The sequence below is a fragment of the Sapajus apella genome, unplaced genomic scaffold (assembly GCF_009761245.1).
Source record: "Sapajus apella isolate SASKATOON/1434 unplaced genomic scaffold, GSC_monkey_1.0 scaffold34, whole genome shotgun sequence".
NCBI classification, from domain to species: domain Eukaryota; kingdom Metazoa; phylum Chordata; class Mammalia; order Primates; family Cebidae; genus Sapajus; species Sapajus apella.
In genome coordinates this window covers 6,316,555-6,340,710 of record NW_022436974.1, presented here as the reverse complement: position 1 = coordinate 6,340,710, position 24,156 = coordinate 6,316,555, and the positions used below count along the sequence as shown (strand labels likewise).

The following is a 24,156-nucleotide window of genomic DNA, read 5'->3' as shown; positions in this document are numbered from 1 at the left end:
AAATCTTTGAGGTTTCAAGTGTAGGTGATTAGTGATATGATTAAGACAGATCACAGAAAAAAGCATACTTAGGAATTGATGATATAATTTTGGCTGTATCAAATTTGAGATGCCTATGAGTTAGATGGAGATGAATAATAAGCAAGTGAAAAGTCTGAAGTGTAATAGAGAATGCTGCACTGATGAACTCAGGCATCATCAAGGATACAATAGTGGATGAAGCCCATGAGTACAGAGGGGTTTCTGCAGAGAAAGAAAGCAGAGAGAGAAAAGGGCTTTGGAAAATACCACCATTTAAACAGTAAACTAAAAAGTAGGAAAAGTCAGAAAGGTGGAGAACTACCAAGACAGCAATATTGGAGAAATCAAAGATGCATACTGTGGATCTGGGTTTTTCCCCCCATCTTAATCTATGACTAACCTGTGTTTATGTTAATGGCAGAAACATCCCAAGCAATAAATAGACCCAGGTGGACTTGAAGAACATTAGAGACTCGAACATGGCTGGTACTTTGTCCATCTTTTTTTTGGCAGGGGAAGGGGGAGGCTTGTAACTAACTTCATTTTTTCTAGCTACAGACCAGCTTTTTCTGCCTAGCAGGAAACATTATTAACAATTTTTTATTTTAAGTTGAACCAGATCTGGATTTGATGTTTTGGACAAAAGTCCCAAGAAGACAAGCATTGTCTAGGCCTCAGTGTTGTCCCTTGTGGATCAATTAGCCAGATTTGTCAAAGGATAATAAAGTTGTAGGTATAGCCATGTTGAGGTAAGGGGAAACTCCGAAAACAAGAGGTAGATGTCAGGCAAACAGTTCCAAAGATATATGCTATACTTCATATAGCAAAATATAAGAAAAATTCAAGGAAACAAAATTAGGAAATATATAATGAAAAATGTGAAATGTATCAGGTATGACAAATGTGATCATGTCACCTCAAAAGCCAATAAATGCTTTTTAAGTAAAACCTGAAATAAAACGAAACATAAAAAATAAATAGCTGACAAAGATACTTACTACCATACAAATAAAAAGGATGGAAGACAGCACTACTGTCAAACAGAATAGATAAAATAGCAGCTTCATGTAATAATAAATAAAAGCAAATAATACCTAGTTTAAAAGCGAGAAGGAAAAATACCTAAATTTAGATAAATTTAAAATACATAAAAATACAGAAATAAAACAAGTTTCAAGCTAGGACAGTAAGGATGGAACTAAAGGTAAAAACTTTAGGGACAGTATTGGGAGTCTTGGCATTAGGTATAAGCCTTAAGTGTTGGGGTACAGTAGCAGAGATTATGGAATTTTAAATGTGAGTAGAGACTGGAGAACAAAGCTCTAGGCCCTCGTGAGGCAACTTCTGGAATATTTCTTTGAAAAGCGGGGCATGATGAGTGTTGTCAAAGCAGAACTGGAACACTGCAGCCGTGGCCTTGGAAAGAGACTGTGGATTAAAAAAAAAAAGTCACTTCTGACAAGTCAGTCCAACCCAATTTTATGTGCTCACTGAGGTGCATACATGAAGACTTGAATACATAATGAGAGCTATTACGGTGTTAGTGAAAACGCTTAATATTATAAATTATATTTAAAGTGTGCTCATATGTAAATATATGACAGTGAATAAAGGGAAATCTTACATATGAAAGCATTTTTAAGATCTAAAGGATTTCAATAAAGTGTTAATAATTACTACACCTAGATGGTAAGATTTTCTTAGGGCGTAATTTTCTTTTCCTTTTCAATCATGTTTTCTAAATTATTTTCTGCACTTATTCAATAATTTTTTGATTAAAAAAACAATAAACATTACACATTTAAACAGGGATATATAAGCCATTCAAGAATACATAAGAGGAAAGCGCACACCCCACCTTGGATATTTTTGTTAACCTAGCATATCCCTGTGATACTACAGTTGCTGACATAAAGAACAACAATGAAATGTTCCATCTAGTTTCAATAATAAATATAGATGCAGAAATAAAATATTAGCAAAATTGTGTACTTTTAGGTATAATTTAATGAAGGAATGCAAAAAGTGTTTGATATTGTGAAGTGTTTAGTAAATTTGCCTCTGGTTCAGAAGAGGTTAAAAAAACTCGACATTAAAGGACATTTAAAATTTTATTTTTCTATTATATTTATCTGATGATTGCAGGTATATAAAAAATTGTTCCCTTTAGCGTTAATCTTATATCTAGACTTCTCTTTTAGTTCTTAGTATCTTTTCAGTTGATTTTTCAGGTTTCTACTTGTTTGTATGTGTGTTTCGTGTTCGTATTTTTCCAGTTAGATTGTAGTCTCATTGCATACCCGCAAGAATAAGCTGATTACAATAAAATGGTGTCTTATTTGAGGCCTGTCATATCCTAGGCACTAAAAAATTTGGAGAAGGAATGAATTATGTTAATAAATGGACAAGAATACTTTGTGTTTAGTAAGAGGACTCAATTCTTAAAAGATAACAGCTCTCCCAGTCTAGTGTATAGTTTAGTGTTTAGGCAAAATGATTCTGAATAGTTAGTTGGCAAGAATAGTTGGGAAACATTTTAAGATTTATGTGATACAGGTGACTGGCAGAATCAATGTTTATGAAGTTTTAATAATTGAAATACTGGCAGTAATTCCCTAATATTATTAAGGAATCCAGAATAAAGATCTGAAACTGTCTGAGGGTATGTATGTAACAAAGAATTATAGCATCTAATATATACATTTGCGATTTTAGTATATGATCAATTTGACATTTCAAGTTTTTATTTCCTTCAAAAATACTTTTCCAATGACTTAACAAATTAAATGTAAACATATGAAATGATAAGTATAATAAAAATACAATGTTTATCTGATCTTGAGTTTGAGAAGAACTTTCTAAGTATGTAAAGAAAGAAAACATGATGGGAAAGAATGTTAGGTATACTGCTTTAAAAAATCATAACATCTGTACGTCAAACTAGAATTAAAGGCAGATAATAAAATGAAGAAAACTTTTTCCCATAGAAAAATGGGCAAAGGAAATTCATGAAAGGGAGAAAATTGGCCAGTAATGTATACGAAAAGATTTATACTTTAGTGGAAATGGAAAATCACCAATAGTAGTATATTTTTCTCATTAGAATGTCTGTGAATGTTCTTTGACACAGTAACTTGATTTTTTTAGTTTTTAATTACTGATTATTAGATAATCTCTTAAGACTGATACATGAGGGAATTCTCACTGTATAATAATCCTAAAGTGAAAAACCCTACATATATTTTGTCTCAATTTATTTTACACATATAGGAAAAATTTTAAAGAACCAAACGACCAGTCATTACCTCTGGATAATGGGATTATTGGTTATTTTTCAGTGTATTTTTCTCTGTCTTCTACAGTACTGCAGTTAACATAATTTTATAATCAAACTTGGGGGGGGTTATAATGTACTTAAAATGCAGATTTTGAAAATAGTATTTTTTTTGTGCTTGACTGTTTTTAACAGTTGGATTCTACAGGTGCTTTTATTAATAAAACGAAATGATTAAGATAGTAATGTACTTCAGGACTGTTACGTGAACTTTGTATGATTGGCTAAATTTTTTGGCACTTTACAAAAGTCTTCGAAATTTTTTTTACCATAATAAGGGTTTCTTGAGTAACTAGAACATTTCAAATACTCAGTGTCTTTAAATTGATTTTTTAAAAAACAAATATGAGATAATTAACATTTTATTGTTCCCCAAGAGTGATCCTCCACTGGACTCACCCATCAGTTTATTTTTTATTTAGATGAGTTTATTCTTTTTTAATATACTTTGTCCATATATGCTGTTGTATTATTCATGTTTGTGTTTGTATTTGGCAGCCATATTTTCTGCTCTTAAGAATCTTCAAGATAAGATTCGTCGCCTGGAACTTGAGAGGATTCAGGCAGAAGAAAGTGTGAAAACCTTGTCTAGAGAAACAAGTGAATACAAGAAAGTACTAGATGAGCAGATACAAGAAAGGGAGAATTCAAAGAATGAGGAATCAAAGCACAATCAAGGTTTGTTTAATTATGAAGAAAATTAAATTCTGTCAAAATAAGTGTGGTGAAGTGTTAAGTATTCTAAAAAAAAAAAATACATTAGTGTTTTGTAGTGGTATCTTCAAGTACTACAAAACTGCATTGTATTTGGGTGCATTTTGAGGAGCAAGTGCTGTTGTCATACATTGTATTTACTTACTGAATGCAAGGCTGATTTGACTAGCATGTAAAAAGAGAATGATTTAGGTAATCTGAAAAGGCTTTTAGGTGTATGGAAGGTGTTTTTGTGTACACAGTAGATTCAATTCCTGTTAACAGTTGTTAAAACTATTTTCTTCGTGAGTTGACTTCTGCTTTTCTATTCTTTTTAGAACTGACATCTCAGTTGTTAGCTGCAGAAAATAAATGCAGCCTGTTAGAAAAACAATTGGAATACATGAGAAATATGATAAAGCATGCAGAAATGGAGCGGACGTCTGTCTTAGAGAAACAAGTAAGTAAAACTCCTCATAGACTGATACTCAAGAACAGTTAGTTACGGGGAAAACTAATTGAATAAAGACTTATTTTTTCTCTCAGTGAGGACTAATGGTGCTATTACAGCCCAGGACTGAAATTTCTTGACATCAGTTATGAAATCTAAAGATGTGATTGGCTTTTTTTGTTGTTATTATTGTGTTTGATAGCGTTTTACTTAAACTGGAAAAATACAGTTAGTTATGAGGTGTTTTACAGTTATGTCAGCTTCTTTGAGTCTACATTATAAAAAGTGTAAATAACCTTATACCTCTGTACCTCTGAAATTTGTTCATTGGCTCAGGGAGATAGCAGATTTGAAAGTTGTTTATACTTTCTAAAACTCTTGAGAATTGTTATTTAGCATAGCATTTTTGTGCTTTCTTACATCAGAGGTCTTTGTATTTAGGTAACCTGCACATTTGTAAGAAGATAGCTGCAACATCAGTCTCAAATTGATTGATTGGTTGATTAGAAATAGTCTCACTCTGTCACCCAGGCTGGAGTGTATGGCATGATCTCAGTTCACTCCAGCCTCCACCCTGGGCTCAGGTGATTCTCATGCCTCATCCTCCTTAGTAGCTGGAATTACAGGTGGTTGCCACGATGCCTGGCTTTTTTGTGTATATGTATTTTTAGTATAGGTGGGGTTTCACCATGTTGGCCAGGCTGATCTCAAACTCCTGGCCTCTAGTGACCAGGCCGCCTCGGCCTCCCAAAGTGCTGGCATTACAGGCATGAGCCACTGTGTGCAGCCTTGCATATATTTTTAAAAACTTCTTTTCCTGTTACAAATCTAGAATTTGAATTTATTACCAATGCTAGCTTGTGGACATCTTAACTCTATTAAGCGAAATTTTAATGTTTATAAGCTTAATGTTTATGCTAGATGCCCTGCAGTGTAAAAAAAAAAAAAAAGAAATACCAGGCAGTTGTCCCTCCGTATTCATGAGTGAATTGGTTCTGAGACCCCTGTGGATCTCCGTCTCTACTAAAAAATACAAAAATTATAGCTGGGCATGGTGATGCCCACATGTAGTCCCAGCTACTCGGGAGACTGAGGCTTCAACCCAGGAGGCAGAGGTTATGGTGAGCCGACATCACGCCGCTGCACACCAGCCTGGCGACAGAGTGAGGCTGTGTCTCAAAAAAAAATCCAAGGATGCTCAAGTGTCTTACAAAATGGTGTGGTATTTGCATATAACCTATACTCAATCTCTCATATACTATAAATTATCTTTAGATTACTTATCATACCTAATACAGTGTAAATGCCATGTAAATACTTGCTATACTATATTATTTGGGGGATAATGTTAAGAATAAAAATCTGTGTATGTTTAGTACAGACTCAACCATGCTTTTTTGCTTTTTTCTCACATATTTTCAAACCACAGTTGATTGAATCCATGGATTCGATCTGTATCCACAGATACAGAGGGCTTACCGTATATGTTTTCTACTCTCAATCAGCTTTCAGTCCTTGTTGGAGAGAATTAAATATTTGAGCAATCATACAACAATATTTGAGAAAATGCCTCAGTAATTAATTCTCGTGTGTTATAGGTCTCTTCACTATGTTATTGGGTTTATTTTAGTGATTATATTTTTTCATTTTCCATCCACTTAGTTTTGTTCTTAGATTGTACTGTTACTCTGTGGTTTTTGTTCCTTCCCTTTATCTCTTTGAACACTATAAACAATTCTTAGGTTTTTAAAAATTATTTGATATTTTCAAATTGTTAATCCTCATTCATTTGTCTTTATTGATTCTCCCTTATGATATCTTATTTTTTTATGGGAACTGTTTTTTCCTATTTTAAAAATTATTATTATACTTTAAGTTCTGGGATACGTGTGCAGAACGTGCAGGTTTGTTAATAGGTATACATGTGCCTATTAACACATGTATAATGGTGGTCTGCTGATCAACCCATCATCTAAATTAGGTATTTCTTCTATAGCTATCCCTCCCCTAGCCCCTGACAGGCCTGGTATGTGATGTTTCCCTCCCTGTGTTCATATGTTCTCATTGTTCAACTTCCACTTATGAGTGACAATATGTGGTGTTTGGTTTTGTGTTCTTATGTTAGTTTGCTGAGAATGGTGGTTTCCAGCTTCATCCGTGTCCCTTCAAAGGACAAGAACTTATCCTTTTTTATGGCTGCATAGAATTCCATGGTGTATATGTGCCACATTTTGTTTATCCAGTCTATCATTGATGGGCACTTGGGTTGGTTCCAATAAGCATATGTGTGCGTGTGTCTTTATAGTAGAATGATTTATAATTCTTTGGATGTATACCCATTAATGGAATTGCTGTGTCAAACAGTATTTCTGGTTCTAGATCCTTGAGGAATCACCACACTGTCTTCCACAATGGTTGAACTAATTTACACTCCCACCAACAGTGTAAAGGCATTCCTGTTTCTCCACGTCCTCTCCAGCATCTGTTGTTTCCTGACTTTTTAATGATCGCTATTCTAACTGGCGCGAGATGGTATCTCATTGTGGTTTTGATTTTCATTTCCCTAATGACCAGTGATGATGAGCTTTTTTCATGTTTGTTGACCACATAAATGTCTTCTTTTGAAAAGTGTCTGTTCATATACTTTGCCCACTTTTTGATGAGATTGTTTGTTTTCCTGTGAATGTGTTTATGTTCCTTGTAAATTCTGGATATCAGCCCTTTGTCAGATGGATAGAGTGCAAGAATGTTTTCCCATTCTGTAGGTTGTCTGTTCACTGTGATGATAGTTTCTTTTGCTGTGCAGAAGCTCTTTAGTTAGATCCTGTTTGTCAATTTTGGCTTTTGTTGCCATTGCTTTTGGTGTTGTAGTCATGAAGTGTTTGCCCATGCGTATGTCCTGAATGGTATTGCCTAGGTTTTCTTCTAGGGTTTTTATGGTTTTAGGTCTTACATTTAAGTCTTTAATGCATCTTGAGTTAGTTTGTGTATAAGGTGCAAGGAAGGGGTCCAGTTTCAGTTTTCTGCATATGGCTAGCCAGTTTTCCCAACATCATTTATTAAATAGGGAATCCTTTCCCCATTGCTTGTTTTTGTTTATCAGGTTCATCAAAGATCAGATGGTTATAGATGTGTGATGTTATTTCTGAAGCCTCTATTTTGTTTCATTGGTCTATATATCTGTTTTGGTGCCAGTACCATGTTGTTTTGGTTACTGTAGCTCGGTAGTGTAGTTTGAAGTCAGATGGCATGATGCCTCCAGCTTTGTTCTTCTTGCTTAGGATTGTGTTGGCTGTATGGGCTCTTTTTTGGTTCTATATGAAATTTAAAGTAGTTTTTTTCTAATTCTGTGAAGACAGTCAATTGTAGCTTGCTGGGGATAGCATTGAATCTATAAATTACTTTGGGCAGTCTGACCATTTTCACAATATTGGTTCTTCCTGTCCATGAGCATGGAATGTTGTTCCATTTGTTTGTGTCCACTCTTATTTCTTTGAGCAGTGGTTTTTAGTTCTCCTTGAAGAGGTCCTTTATATCACTTGTAAGTTGTATTCTGAGGTATTCTCTTTGTAGCAATATTGAATGGGAGTTCACTCATGATTTGGCTCTCTGTTTGTCTATTATTGGTATATAGAATGCTTGTAATTTTTGTGCATTGATTTTGTGTCCTGAGACTTTGCTAAAGTTGCCTATCAGCTTAAGGAGATTTTGAGCTGAGACAGTGGGGTTTTCTAAATATACATTCGTGTCATCTGCAGACAGAAACAATTTTACTTCCTTTTTTCCTGTCTGAATACCCTTTATTTCTTTCTCTTGCCTAATTGCCCTGGCCAGAAATTCCAGTACTATGTTGAATAAGAGTGGTGAGAGAGGGCATCCTTGTCTTGTGCTGGTTTTCAAAGGGAACGCTTCCAGTATTTGCCCATTCAGTATGATGTTGGCTGTTTGTCAAAAATAGCGCTTATTATTTTGACATACATTCCATTAATATCTAGTTTATTGAGAGTTTTTAGCATGAAGGGGTGTTGAATTTTATCAGAGGCCTTTCCTGCATCTGTTGAGATACTTGTGATTTTTGTCATTGGTTCTGTTTATGTGATGGTTTACGTTGACTGATTTGCATATGTTGAACCAGCCTTGCATCCCGGGGTTGAAGCTGACTTGATGGTGGTGGATGAGCTTTTTGATGTGCTGCTGGGTTCGGTTTGCCTGTATTTTATTGAGGATTTTTGCATCGATGTTCATCAGGGATATTGGCCTGAAATTTTCTTTTTTTGTTGTGTCTCTGCAAGGTTTTGGTATCAGGATAATGCTGACCTCATAAAATGAGTTAGGGAGGTGTCCTCCTTTTTCTTTTGTGTGGAATAGTTTCAGTAGAAATGGTACAAGCTTGTTTTTATACCTCTGGTAGAACTCGGATGTGAATCCATCTGGTCCTGGACGTTTTTTGGCTGGTAGGCTACTGATACTGCCTCAATTTCAGAACTTGTTACTGGTCTATTCGGGGTTTTGATTTCAAACTGGTTTAGTCTTGGGCAGGTGTATGTGTCTAGGAATTTATCCGTATCTTCTAGATTTTCTAGTTTATTTGCATAGACGTGTTTATAGTATTCTCTCATGGTAATTTGCATTTCTGTGGGATCGGTGGTGATATTGTCTTTATCTTTTTTATTGTGTCTATTTGATTATTTTTTCTTCGTTATTACTTTGGCTGCCAATCTATGTATTTTGTTGATCTTTTCAAAAAACCAGCACCTGGATTCTTTGCTTTTTTAAGTGATTTTTCATGTCTCTGTCTCCTTCAGTTCTGCTCTGATCTTAGTTATTTCTTGTCTTCTGCTAGCTTTTGAATGTATTTGATCTTACTTCTCTAGTTCTTTTAATTGTGATGTTAGGGTGTCAATTTTAGATCTTTCCTGCTTTATCCTGTGGGCATTTAGTGCTGTAAACTTTCTTCTAAGTACTTCTTTAGCTATGTCCCAGAGATTCTGGTACGTTGTGTATTTGTTCTCATTGGTTTTAAAAAACTTACTTATTTCTGCTTTATACGCCCAATAGTAATTCAGGAGCAGGTTGTTAAGTTTCTATGTAGCTGTGTGGTTTTGAGTGAGTTTCTTAATCCTGAGTTCTAGTTTGATTGCACTGTTGTCTGAGAGACTGTTATAATTTTTGTTCTTTTGCATTTGCTGAGGAGTGTTTTACTTCCAATTATGTAGTCAGTTTTAGAATAAGTGCAATGTGGTGCTGAGGATAATGCATATTTTGTTGATTTTTGGGTGGAGAGTTCTGTAGATGTCCTTTAGGTCTGCTTGGTCCAGAGCTGAGTTCAAGTCCTGAATACCCTTGTTAATTTTCTGTCTCATTGATCTGTCTAATATTGACAGTAGGGAGTTAAAGTCACTCACTGTTACTTTGTGGGAGTTTAAGTCTCTTTGTAGGTCTCTCAGAACTGGCTTTATGAATCTGGGTATTCCTGCATTGTGTGCATATACATTTAGGATAGTTAGCTCTTGTTGCATTGATGCTTTTACCATTGTATGATGCCCTTTGACTTTTTTGATCTTTGTTGGTTTAAAGTCTGTTTTATCAGACTAGGATTGCAACCTCTTCTTTTTTTGCTTTCCATTTGCTTGATAAATTTTCCTCCATCCCTTTATTTTGAGCCTGTTTGTGTCTTCACATGTGAGATGGGTCTTCTGAATACAGCACACTGATGGGTCTTGACTCTATCCAGTTTGCCAGTCTGTGTCTTTTAATTGAGGTATTTAGCCCATTTACATTTAAGGTTAATATTTTTATGTGTGAATTTGATCCTGTCATCATGGTGGCTGGTTATTTTGCCCATTAGTTCATGCAGTTTCTTCATAGTGTCAATGGTTTTTACAGTTTGGTATGTTTTTTGCAGTGGCTGTTACCAGTTGTTCCTGTCCATGTTTAGTGCTTCCTTCAGGGGTTCTTGTAAGGCAGGCCTGGTCTTAACAGATTCTCTCAGCATTTGCATGACTGTAAAAGATTTTATTTCTCCTTAGCTTATGAAGCTTAGTTTGGCTGGATCTGAAATTCTGGGTTGAAAACTCTTTTCTTTAAGAATGTTCAATATTGGCCCCCACTCTCTTCTTTCCTGTAGGGTTTCTCCCAGGAGATCTGCTGTTAGTCTTATGGTTACCCTTTGTGGATAACCTGACCTTTCTTTCTGGCTGCTCTTAACATTTTTTCCCTTCATTTCAATCTTGGTGAATCTGACAATATGTGTCTTGGGGTTGCTCTTCTTGAGGAATATCTTTGTGGTGGTCTCTTTATTTCCTGAATTTGAATGTTGGCCTGTCTTGCTAAGTTGGGGAAGTTCTCCCAGATAATATCTTGAAGAATGTTTTCCAGTTTGGTTCCATTTTCCCTGTCACTTTCAGGTACACCAGTCTGAAGTTTGGTCTTTTCACATACAGGTAGTTGCATATTTCTTTGAGGCTTTGTTTGTTCCTTTTCATTCTTTTTCTCTAATCTCGTCTTCACACTTTATTTCATTAAGTTGATCTTCAATCTGTGATATCCTTTTTCTGCTTGATCGATTCAGCTATTGATACTTGTGTATGCCTCACAAAGTTTCTCATGCTGTGTTTTTCAGCTCTGTTGGGTCATTTATGTTCTTCTCTAAACTGGTTATTCTAGTCAGCAATTCCTCTAAACTTTTTTCAAGTTCTTAGCTTTCTTGCATTGGATTACAACATACTGTTTTAGTTCAGAGGAGTTTGTTATTATCTACTGTCTGAAGTCTACTTCTGGCAATTCGTCAAACTCATTCTCCATCCAGCTTTGTTCCCTTGCTGGCAAGGAGTTGTGATCCCTTGGAGGAGAAGAGGGGTTCTGGTTTTTGGAATGTTTAGCCTTTTTGAGCTGGTTTTTCCTCATCTTGGTGGGTTTATCTAGCTTTGGTCTTTGATGTTGGTGACCTTTGGATGGGGTTTCTGAGTGGACGGCCTTTTCGTTGATGTTGATGCTGTTCCTGTTTGTTAGTTTTCCTTCATTGTGGTCCTGCTAGAGGTCCACTCCAGATCCTGTTTGCCTGGGTATCACCAGTAGAGGCTGCAGAACAGCAAAGTTTGTTCCTCCTCTGGAGCCTTCATCTCAGAGAGGCATCATGAGCTGCCAGATGGAGATCTCCTATATGAGGTATCTGTCGACTCCTGCTGGGAGGTGTCTTCCCATCAGGAGGCACCAGGGTCAGGGACCCAGTTGAGGCAGGCAGTCTGTCCCTTAGCAGAGCTTGAGCGCTGTGCTGGGAGATCTGCTGCTCTCTTCAGAGCTGGCAGGTAGCGTTGTTTAAGTCTGCTGAAGCTCCGCCCATTGCCACCCCTTCCCCAGGTGCTCTGTCCTAGGGAGATGGGAGTTTTATGAACCCCTGACTGGGGTTGCTGCCTTTCTTGCAGAGATGCCCTGCCCAGAGAGTGGAACTTTTTTTTAATAAAGAAAAGTTATATGGTGATCCCATTTTTTATATTGTGGAAATTCCACAATAAATTCCTTAGTTGTGTGGGCAGCCTTATGAGCTGGTTGTAAATTTCCCTTTGCTTAGACTTTATAGTTTTCACTGGCTCTGGCTGGGCAGAGTGGCTCACACCTGTAATTACAGCACTTTGGGGGACTAAGGCAGGCAGATCACTTGAGTACAGGAGTTTGAGACCAGCCAGGGCAGCACAGCGAGTCCAGGTCTCTACAGTCTATCAATCAATCAGTCAATAAAATAAAATCACTGGTTCTGATGCAGATTTATGTTATTATATTGGCTTGATATTGTTGATCATTGTAGATTATATATCACCTAAAGTTTTATATTGTGTTCCTGCACATTTTACATACCCTGATTTCAGTATTGCCTTATGTAATATTTGATTTCAGTATACTTTCATTTGCTTTCTTTTTTTGTATCTGAAGGTTTTCCTTTCTTGCTTTCAAAATAGCTGTGTAATTGTATTCGTCCATTCTCACGCTGCTATAAAGAGCACCCAAGACTGGGTAATTTATAAGAGAAAGAGGTTTAATTGACTCACAGTTCTGTCAGGAAACTTACAGTTACAGTGGAAAGGCAAGCACACATGTCCTTCACATGGTGGCAAGAGAGAGAAGTGCAGAGTAAAGTGGGGGAAAGCCCCTTATAAAACCATCAAATCTCGTGAGAACTCTATCATGAGAATAGCATGGGGGGAACCCACCCCCATGATCTAATCACCTCCCGTGAGATCCCTCCCTCAAAACGTGGGGATCACAATTTGGATTACAATTCAAGATGAGATTTGGGTGAAGACACAGAGCCATACCACATCAGTAATCATATTATTATTGTTGCTGCTGTGTTTGTCTGACATTACTGTGATGGATGGGCTGGAGAAAGGGGTCAGTTTAAGAAAACAACTTTAAGATGTTTTGACTAATATATATCTCAGAGACAACTATTAGTTATATATAATAGATGTCAAGAGCTGTTAATATCTACTAGGATATAGATAGAAGGGAATACGTTGACGTGAATTCCTGATTAAATTACTGCTTCATATTAATTTGTCATATTCAAATTCCTGTTAATATGATACCTATTATTATAGCCTTATGACACGGTTTACAAGTTTAGGCACTTTCTACCAATAATAGACCTTGAGTTAGTCTGTTTCAACTCATCCTAGTATAATGGTTTACAGGTGGATTACTTGAGGTTAGTAGTTCGAGAGCATCCTGGCCAATGTGGTAAAACCCCTTCTCTACTAAAAATACAAAAATTAGCCAGGTGTGGTGGCAGATGCCTGTAATCCCAGCTATTAGGGAGGCTAAGGCAGGTGAATTGCTTGAACCCAGTATGCAAAAGTTGCAGTGAGCCAGGGTCATGCCACTGCGCTCCAGCCTGGGTGACAGAGCAAGACCCCCGTCTCAAAAAAATAACCTATATAGGAGGCAGTCTTTACAAATCTTTGACTCTAAACTTGAAAAAAAAAAAAAAGTTTAAAAGGATATTTTACATAGAATTCAAAGGAAATATGAAAAGATAGATTTCAAAACCATAATTTTTACCCTAAGTAAGAGATTCACTTATTTAAGAGGATCAAATTAAAAGTATTGTCTGTGTGTGCAGCCTAGATGTCCAATATATCCCTGCTATCCGAGAGCATAAAGATAATATCACTATATAAAACTACATATTGGGTAAATAGCTACAATCTAAGGCAACTGAGGTAAGAATAGTATCTACTTACATCAGTCATTTATTGATGCCCCCTGTGGTTTCATCTTAATCTTATTTTCCTAGAAGTAGTTCTGTGAAAGGCCAGACAAATAACAGCATAGTCTGATGTGTCAGTGTTTTTCTGTTTTTTGATTGTCAAATTACCAAGTTGTATTGAATATTGTTTTTCAGGTTTCCCTAGAAAGAGAACGACAGCATGGTCAAACACATGTTCAGAGCCAGCTTGAAAAATTGGATCTTCTTGAACAGGAGTATAACAAACTTACCACAATGCAGGCCCTTGCAGAAGTCAGTGCATGTATCTTTTTATTGTTAACATGTATCAGGGTATTTTTTCAATGTTAATTATTTTGTATCACTGGATATTTATAGCATCAAAAATGATCTTAAAATGAAATCTATTGGAGTTTTAAAAAGAAAATATAAATTTGGAGAGAATGTTCACATTTTACAATCTTGGTGGGCAAGAGGGAATTCTTTATGAAAATGTTTTTTAAAAAATTAAATGTTTTTGAGTATTTTTAAGGCATGTATCGCTAGGTTTAAGTTAAGTTGCTCCCTGAGCTAATTTTAGTTTTAATTATTTCACTTGAAAGATATTTAATATTTAATACCACTGAGAATAAACTTCCAGATTTAGCCTTTATATCCCTATTTACATTCATACAGTGCTGTGTTCTTTGGCCGTAGATTTTACTCATAATTTTGTCCAGCTAAATGGACAAAATAATTGAACACAAAGGAGGAGAGCATCATGGATGCTGTCCAGCTCAGAGCCCCCATTATTACAGTGATCTAACCACCTTATGTTGACTAGGATAAAATTTACATGTTCCTATGCTGCTATAATAAAATTTTATGGACACTTAAAATTTTTCACTATTATTCCTTTTGATATTTTTATCATTAGAAAAAAATGCAAGAGTTAGAAGCAAAACTCCATGAAGAAGAGCAGGAAAGGAAACGCATGCAAGCTAAGGCAGCCGAGGTAAGTTAAAATGTGAGAAAGTGGGCCCTTCATATTTCTTACCACTTTTTATGTAGAAGTAAACAATTACATTTGGGTATCTTACATTATTTATATTTTAGAATAGTCCAACATATAAATTTTCAGATGTAGATTAATGCAGAAAATTATGAACAAGTATTTTTATAGACAGTAAAATTTGAACAATTTTTTAGCATGTTTGTAATTGTGGAGTTCAACATTTTAAAAAAGACTAAAAAAAATATCAGAGACTATACACATAAGAAGGTATGTAATCATGTAAAATTTCTTATTATGGCCACTTTCAGAAATATTTAAAAGCTATCTTTCAGTATCTCACTTACAGGTACTTCTTTTCTTTGGTGGCCTCAAAACACCAGGACAGAAGTTGATGTAGTGGGCTGCCCCAGTAGCTAATGACCCAGACCAGTTAACAGAAGCCATCACATGAGGAAAATGTCCTCTACTGTCTCCCTGTTTTGGATTTTGTCCCATGCAGTGGCCATCAGATAGAATAGGTGAGGCAGTTTGGATTCACAAAAGCATTGAATTTATATATACCAACCAGAACTGCATTTCTAGGAGATACATAGCAAGACACTGAAGTAACTCTGACTTACAGACTCAGTAAAATAAAATTGTCATGTTTTTAACTGAAGACACTCAAGAGTTTAATTGCTCAAATTCCTCCCAGATGCTCCCTTACCCCTTCCAGGGTCTTTTATTTTTATGACGTTTGCATGTATCTTTTTTTGTATGAACACAAGAATCAGGTCCTGATTCCAAAGAAGTAGAGCCTCTGCAGCTCAATCTGTGACCAAAAGCCTACAGTGTCTTGGGCTCACTTCATATATGTGATTACAGGAATATAAACATTATCTCATCTTTGTTACCTTGTCTATTTCTTCTAGTGCTTCTCTAAATTTATTGACTTATTTTCTGTCTATTGTACCTGATATATTTTCTTCTCAAATATTTTTACCTTCTGATCAATTTGCAGATTTACTGTTACTGTTTTTCAGTGTGCTTTCTGAGTTATATAGCCACATGGCTTAATTTTTGACCAACAGATTTTCTTTGCCCGTTTTCTCTTTAGAGTTGATGGACACTTCACTGTCTTCATTTCTATACTTGTAACAAACAAACGTGGGTTGTGCTTTGTATGCATTGTGGTGTTGAGTACATTATATATGAAATACAAAATTTAATAAGTTCCTTATTTAATGAATTTTTAAAATAATTTATGTTACTTCAGTTTTCTCCTTCATTTACCAGGCAACACATAGGGACCAAATTAGTTGTTGCTGGTAATATATTACCAGTAAATATTTTGAGTTCTGATGGTGAACATTATTGTACTGAAAGAGCAATGAGGGTTAGATATGTGGTTCCAATTCTAGCGTTGGACAATTTATGTAATTATTCAGAGCCTGGATTTTTGCCATTGATAAAGAGTGATCTGCTGAGATCAGGAGTTGAAGACCAGCCTGGCCAACCTTGTGAAACCCTGTCTCTACTAAAAATTCAAAATTAGCCGGGTGTGGTGATGCATGCCTGTAATCCTAGCTACTTGGGAGGCTAAGGCAGGAGAATCACTTGAACCTGGAAGGTGGAGGTTGCAATGAGTCAAGATCACACCATTAAACTCCAGCCTGGACAACAAGAGGAAAACTCTATCTAAAAAATAAAAAGGCCTGTTCCACATTTTACATCTTCTTGGTGTTGGGGCAATCACATGAGAGTAAAAAATAATGAAAGTGCTTTAAAATGTTTTAAAACTGTAGCACACAATAAGGCAGCTGCTGGGAAGAGCTAAATAAACGAAGTGATAATACTCAAAAGTATTCTTGTATACTGTTTATACTCATTGACATCATAAGTCTTCTAGAGTAGTAATTTCCTGTTCCTTGAATTATGTCTAGTCAATTTACTATGTATGAAGCAATGTTAGATGTATTGGGAGTGTATAGTTGTTTACTGAGGATATTGTTGTTTACTGTATTCCTTTTTCACAGAATAAATTTTTTTCCCCAAAGCGTGCAGTCATGTGGGAAGTATTAGTGATAATCTCAGCATTTGTTTTTACGGAATCCACTGGTTCTAAGTATCTGTTCCAGCTCCATTATAATTTCCTGGGGAACTTTTAAAATACTTTAAAATATGAATTTCTTCAACCTGGAAGGCCCAAAGTCATGAGGTCTGAACAGGTGCCTAGCAATCCAAATTGTTCTCATAAACTGCAGACAGTTTTGGTATATATAGGCAGATTTGAAACAACAACTATTCTAGACAGGTGTTTTTTTAAAAAAGGAAAGTTGTAAGTTGGCTTAGTGAAAAGAGCAGTCCTCTTTTGAAATTCTTAGCAAGTCCTTGTGGAATTTGTACCATGAAGATAGGATATTTTAAAATTAGTATAGTTACTAAGCTTCTAGAGAAAAGGGCTTGGTAATATTTGCCTGAGAGCTTCCAGTTGTTTTTTGTTTTTTTGTTTTGGGATTTTTTGGATATAAGTTTTCAGTTCCTTTTTATTATATACAGTAAGTGCATCGCTTTTTAGAAGGGAAAGAAATATATTCTGCTCTTTGGCTGTATTGTGTCTGGCAATGTAGTAGATGTCATTTTTGAAAAGAGAAAATACTGAAGTAATGGTTTGGAGTTAGATACGTTGCGTTTACTTGTTTGATAGAATTTATGGAGTAACTACAAATACTGTGGGTAATGTGTTCCGCACTGAAAAAAGGACAAATTGTAACAAAGTAGTTGAGACTGGTATTGATTTAAAATATTTGACAAATGTTGATAGATTGGCTCAAGACATAGTTACACAACTATAATACGTTTTTCAGTTAGATACCACCATTGATTTTTATAGGCTTTTTACATGACACATCTCAAATTTGAGTCATAGCTTTTATTTCTACAGCATTAACCTTAGGCTCTTATTTTTCCTAGTTGCAGACTGGTCTAGAAACAAATAGACTTATCTTTGAAGATAAGGCAACTCCACGTGTTCCCAATGCAAGAAGAATTAAAAAAAAGAAGTCAAAACCACCAGAAAAGGTGTGAAAACAACCAAATCAGGCAAAGTGCAGATTACTTGGTATAGTTTATGTCAGAACACCCATAAACTGTGGTATACTACAACCTTGGGAGAGTAAATCTTTCATTCTCAATTTCTTCATTCAGAAGATGGAGCTAAGTTATACCTACTGTGCATACAAGAGTAGCATTATAATTAGTACCGCATTATCTTGTGCTGTTAACAATGTTTTAAGTGTATGTGTACTGATTTTCTACTTAGAGTGTAACTGTTGCTTTGTCAAGTGTTTTCTCCCCCCAGCCTTTCCTAGGCTAGGATACATTGATAAGTACTGTTAGGAGCTGGCTCATGACCAATATGCCAGCAATAGATAAGGCAAGTAGTTGCCCAGTACTTAACTGAAGTTTCAAGTTACTCTTGTACAGTCAGTGTTTATTATCATGTGAATAAAATAAAATTGTTTTCCTTTTCTTTTCATTCAGAAAAGTTCTAAGAACTATTTCGGTGCACAACCACATTATAGATTATGCTTGGGTGATATGCCATTTGTAGCTGGGAAGGTGAGTTGGTGAAATTCTCCTTCTTGTACAGTGTTGATCCCTGAATTAAATCCCTGCATCTGCAAGTTTGTCTATAAATGGTAGGAACATTTTTATGTCCCTTTACCAGTGTGGATCATAGTTATGTGAAAATGAGATGCAGGGAGGTTTTTTGGAATGCAGGAAGCAAGGAAGAGATGGGGAGGGTACCTTAAAGTAGATAAAGTATATGTGGAAGGAAAGTGATAAAAATGGAGACCCGAAGTTGAAGAAGGTGTCACTTCAGATAGGGGTCAAGGAAATAAGAAATAACATGTTTGTAGCATTGGAATTTTAGTATCAATCCTGATGATTTATATTTAGATATAGATATTTAAATAAGCATATAGCACATTCTGCTTGTCCTTACATCCACATCATTTCTAGGACTAATTCTCCAAGAAGCAGTCATACATACACTTGAATATAAAGATACATTTCCACTTGAATATAAAGATATGTTGTCATATATCAACAAGTACTGAATGAAATGCCTAAAACTGTGTTAGTTGACACTATATAAGCTATTTGTGTTGCTGGTGGTTTTATGTTTAGATTCCAACCAGATTGTCATTCTAGCATCTTGGGAAGTAAATATTCTTTTGCATTTTATATTTGTTTGTATTTATTTGTTTTAAACCGCTAGTAAATTTTCAGTGAAATCATGGGGAATAGAATACATTAGTGGTGACAGGCATTTGAAAAACGTACAGTTGATCCTTGAACAACATGAGTCTGAACTCTGTGTGGGTCTACTTCTAAGCTGATTTTCTTTTTTTCAATAAGTATATCAGAAAAATTTTTGGAGATTTGCAGCAGTTTGAAAAAACTTGCAAACTGTAGCTTAGAAATATCAGAAGTTAAGAAAAAGTTGGCATGTCATGGATGCATAAAATTGTCAGTACTAGGGCATTTTATCATTTATTACCATAAAATATACACAAATTTATTTTTTAAATTACAATTTATCAAAACAATTTGCACACAGACACAGACTACATGGCACCATTCACAGTCCAGGGAAATGTGAACAGAGATAAAGTTGCACTATTAAATCATAACTATATAAAATTAACTGTAGTGCATATTGTACAACCCTGATAATTTTGTAGCTACCTTGTGTTGCCATTGTGACGAGTTCAAGGGTTGGAAATATTCACTTAAAATGCCATGTGATGCTAATCTTGTATTTAGATATAGGTAGATATTTAAATAAGCATTAAAACAATGTTCTCTAGGTAGTTGCATATTTTCCATCATGTTTAACGCAAAACAGTAAACCTTGATTAATACCATAGAATGATGGTGGAAGTGCTCCCAAGAAGCAGAGAAAAGTCATGACATGACAAGAAAAAGTTGCATTGCTTGATATGTAGATTGAGGTGTACAGCTGTGGTTGTCCACCATTTCAAAATAAATGAATCCAGCTGAAGGATCTTGGTTTAAAAAAAAAAAAAAAAAAAAAAAAAAACGGTGCCAGGCGTGGTGGGGTGCACCTGTAGTCCCAGCTACTTAGGAGGCTGAGAGAAGAGGATCACTTGAGCCCAGGAGTTCGAGGCTGTAGTAAGCTATGATTGCACCACTGCACTCCAGCCTAGGCAACAGAATAAAATCTTGGCTCTTAAAAAAAAAAAAAAAGAAATTTGTGAAACTACCAACTGCACATACTCTAGCAGGTACCAAAACCTTGTGCTTTTTGCAAAATACCTTTTTGTGTCATTGAGAATGCAGCTTTTATGTGAATGCAGGATTGCTATAAGAAAGGCATACTTACAGATGCTAATATGATTTGAGAAAAAGGAAACTCATTATATGACAATTTAAAAGAAAGGTGAGGTATCTAAAGCTGGAGAATTTAATTCCAGCAAAGGATCGTTTGATAGTTTTAGAGGTTTGGCTTTAAAAATGCCAAGATAGGAGAAGTACCTTCTGCTGATCAAAAAGCAGCAGATCAGTCCCAAGATACCATTAAGAAAATCATTGAGGAGAAAGGGTATCTTCCTGAACAGACTTTTAATGCAGACAGAAGTGCCCTATTCTAGAAGACCATGATGCCACAAAAGTAAGGAAGAGATGCAAGCACCGGGATTTAAGGCAGGAGGAGATAGGCTAAATCTACTATTTTGTGAAAACACAGTCGGATTTACAGTCAGGACTGCCCTTATCCATAAAGCTGCTAATCCCTGAGCTTTCAAGGGGAAATATATCCAACTGCCAGTCTTTGGTTTTACAGTAAGAATGCACCTTTGAGAACCCTTTTTCTAAACTGGATCCATCAATGCTTTGCCCCTGAAGTCAGAAAGTAATTTGCTGGTAAGAGACTGCCTTTTAAAGTCTTTTTAATACTAGGCAATGCCGCTAGCTACCCAGGAGCATGGAAGTTCAACACCAAAGACATGGAAGTAGTCTTATTTGCCCCTAAACACTATGTTTCTAATTCAGCTTCTAAATCAGGGAGCATAAGAACCTCTAAGGAACATTACATACACTATAGAAAGGGTTCTCAATGCTGTGGTAGAGAACTTCAGAACATTATGAAAGTCTGGAAGGATTACACAGTTGAAGTTACCATCATTTTTATAGAAAAAGCCATGAAAGCCATCAAGCCTGAAATAATTCCTGCTGAAGAAAAACATGGTATACATAATTTCATAGGATTTATGGCAGAGCCAATCAAGGAAATCATGAAAGAGACTGTAGATATGGCAAAAAAAGGTTGGAGGTGAAGGATTTCAAGATGCGAATCTTGGAGAAATTCAAGAGTTAATAGAAACCACAACAGAGGAATTAACAGAAGACGACTGGGATGGATGTGAGTGCTTTCAAACCAGTGCAAGACAACGAAGAAGTAATGTCAGAAAACAAATTGACATTAGACAATCTGCCAGAAGGGTTCTAATTATTCAGGACTGCTTTTGAGGTTTTCTTGTTTGTTTGTTTTGTTTTGAGTTGGAAGTCTCACTTTGTCACCCAGGCTAGAGTGCAATGGCACGATCTTAGCTCACTGCAACCTCCACCTTCCAGGTTCAAGCAATTTTCCCACCTCAGCCTGCCAAGTAGCTGGGACTATAGGTGTGCACCACCATGCCTAGCTTATTTTTGTATTTTTTTGATAGAGGCGGGGTTTCACCATGTTAGCCAGGCTGTTGTCGAAATCCTGACCTCAGGTGATCTACCCGCGCTGGCCTCCCAAAGTGCTGGGATTATAGGCGTGAGGCACTGTACCCGGCCTGCTTTTGACTTATGACATAGACCCTTCTATGATACATCAATGAAACTAAAGCAAATAGTGGAAGAAGAATTGGTGTCATACAGAAACATTTTTAGAGAAATGAAAAGGTAGAAAAGTCAGACAAATTATGGTGTATTTCTGTAAAGTTACACGGAATGTGTTAGCCTCTCCTGCCTCTCCTTTCACCCTCTCTACCTCATCTGCCTCTGCCATTCCTGAGACAGTGAGACCAACTCTACTCTTCTGCCTACTGAACAGTTAAGATAATGGGGATGAAGGCCTTTATGGTGATCTAGTTGGTGGATAGTAAATATACTTTCTCTTCCTTAGGATTTTCTTAATATTTTCTTCTAACTTATATTTAGAATATAGTTTATAATACGTAAAACATAATGTAAGTGCTTCTAGTCAACAGCCCGCTATTAGTTACATTTTAGGGCATTCAAAACTTTTATTACAGTTCTCAGTTACATAAGTGGGAACTGAATGATCAAAACACATGGACACATAGTGGGAACAACATGCACTGGGGCCTTTTTGGTGGGGGAGTTGGTCAGCGGGGAGAGAGCATCAGGAAGAGTAGCTAATGGTTGCTGAGGTTAATACCTAGGTGATGGGTTAACCTGTGCAGCAAACCACCATGGCACACATTTACCTAGGTAACAAATCTGTGCATGTACCCCAGAACTTTAAAAGTTGAAGGAAAACAAAAGTTTTATAGCACAGTTTTGACTGCATGGGTGGTCAGTGCCCCTAACCCCTCCATTGTTCAAGGGTCAACTGCATATTAATAAATATCAGGACAAGAATAAGAGAACATTTTAAATTATTGTATATTGAAAGTATACTTGTAGGCAATTAGTATAATAAATACATATTGCAAGTTACAGGCAAAATAGCAGTTACATTGATTTTTGAATAGTGGACCAGCCTTGCATTGCTGTAATAAACCCCACTTGGATGCGATATATAATACTGCTGCATTCAATCTGCTAGCTAACAATAGAAACAGATTAGAAGGAAAGCATGTGTTTAGCTTAGAATGGTGGTTCCAAATCTGGCTAGTCAGAATCAACTGGAGGACTGAAAAACACAAATTTCCAAACTCTTAACTCTGCAGTGAGTTTGGTGTGCTGCTTAGGAACCTAAATTTTAAATATGCTGTCTAATGATACGTATGGAGCCAAGTAAGTCCAGCCATCTATTTGTAAAGTGGAATAGCACATTGAGATTGTTGGTTTAGTGTTTAAAACAAAAATATTTTTGAGAAGTTTATCAGATTTTTCTTACACATGTGATAGACATGTATTTAGTGTTTCTTATTATTCCAAGATAGAGAAATGAATAAGTCTATTCAAATGTACACTGTTTCATAGGTGAAATAGATATGTGAAAGCAATTACAGTATATTATGATAAATGCTATGAGAGAGATCTATAAAAAGTGTTATAGGTGATCTGGAATGGACTGATTAATTACCTGGCAGTTTTAAGGAAGCCTTTAAAAAATAACATACTTGAACTGGGTTTTAAAGAATGATATAAATGTCAAAAAAAAAAAAGGTCATCTGCAAATATGGTTTGTTCATAAAATGGAGAGAAGTGGGGGATGATAGGACATGCGGCTAGAAAATGTAGGTTGCAGCTCAATGATGTGTATGTAGGGCCTTATTTTCCATTCTGAAGCATAGTTAGTGGATTTATATTAAAGGATTTCAAAAAGAAGAACATCATGATCAGAGTAATATTTTTAGGATTTATATACTATACTTTGTGGGGTGGAGAGTTCTTTTTACGTAGGCTTAGGCAATAAAAAGTGGTGTAGAAAATATAGCTTCAATTATTTCTTTCATCATTTTTCTTCCTTTAGTCCACAAGTCCTAGCCATGCTGTGGTAGCCAACGTTCAGCTTGTTCTGCATCTAATGAAGCAACACAGTAAAGTTTTGTGCAATGATCGAGTTGTCAGCAGTATTCCTTTGGCAAAGCAAGTATCTTCACGAGGTGGTAAAAGTAAGAAGTTGTCAGTAACACCTCCCTCCTCCAACGGTATTAATGAGGAGTTGTCAGAAGTCTTACAGACTTTACAAGATGAATTTGGGCAAATGAGCTTGTGAGTTGTTGGTTTTCTAATTCAACTTAGCTCTAAAACCTCATTTTTTAAAAACTTGTTGACTTTATTAATCTTACTTCCCTTTGTTCAGCAAGTATAGTTAAGCACAATCCTTATACCAGCCAAGTTACTGAGACTTTAATAAACACAACTAATAAGGGCAAAATCTCTTTTTAAATACTGTTAAATGTTTTGAAGACCAAGGTTTACACTAAAGTTTTATTTCTTTGAGAACTTGATATACAGTAATTCATCACTCATGACAAAGATGTGTTCTGAGAAATATATAGATGATTTATTTTCTCTCTATGCTAAAGTAAGAGTATACTAAGCTTATGGCCTATTGCTCCTAGGCTATAAACCTGTACAGCATGTTACTCTACTGCTGAATACTATAAGCAATTGTAACACAATGGTAAGTATTTGTGTATATAAACATATCTTGGTACAGTAAAAATATGATATTAAAGTTTATGGGA

The 24,156-nt window shown here is 35.9% G+C and overlaps 1 protein-coding gene across 2 annotated transcripts in view; it reads left to right on the top strand.

Moving 5' to 3' along the window:
- The window catches only part of CEP57 (centrosomal protein 57), a 41,037-nt gene that overhangs the window by 12,468 nt on the left and 4,413 nt on the right, over positions 1–24,156 (top strand). Inside the window, exons 3-9 of one of the 2 annotated variants that reach the window (XM_032295719.1) lie at positions 3,854–4,033; positions 4,387–4,508; positions 13,900–14,016; positions 14,639–14,716; positions 17,669–17,776; positions 18,239–18,316; positions 23,436–23,551. In XM_032295719.1, the coding sequence (XP_032151610.1) occupies positions 3,854–4,033; positions 4,387–4,508; positions 13,900–14,016; positions 14,639–14,716; positions 17,669–17,776; positions 18,239–18,316; positions 23,436–23,551 (799 nt within the window). Of the gene's footprint in view, positions 1–3,853; positions 4,034–4,386; positions 4,509–13,899; positions 14,017–14,638; positions 14,717–17,668; positions 17,777–18,238; positions 18,317–23,435; positions 23,678–24,156 lie in introns of both variants that reach the window. The other variant, XM_032295718.1, reaches the window with a different exon arrangement.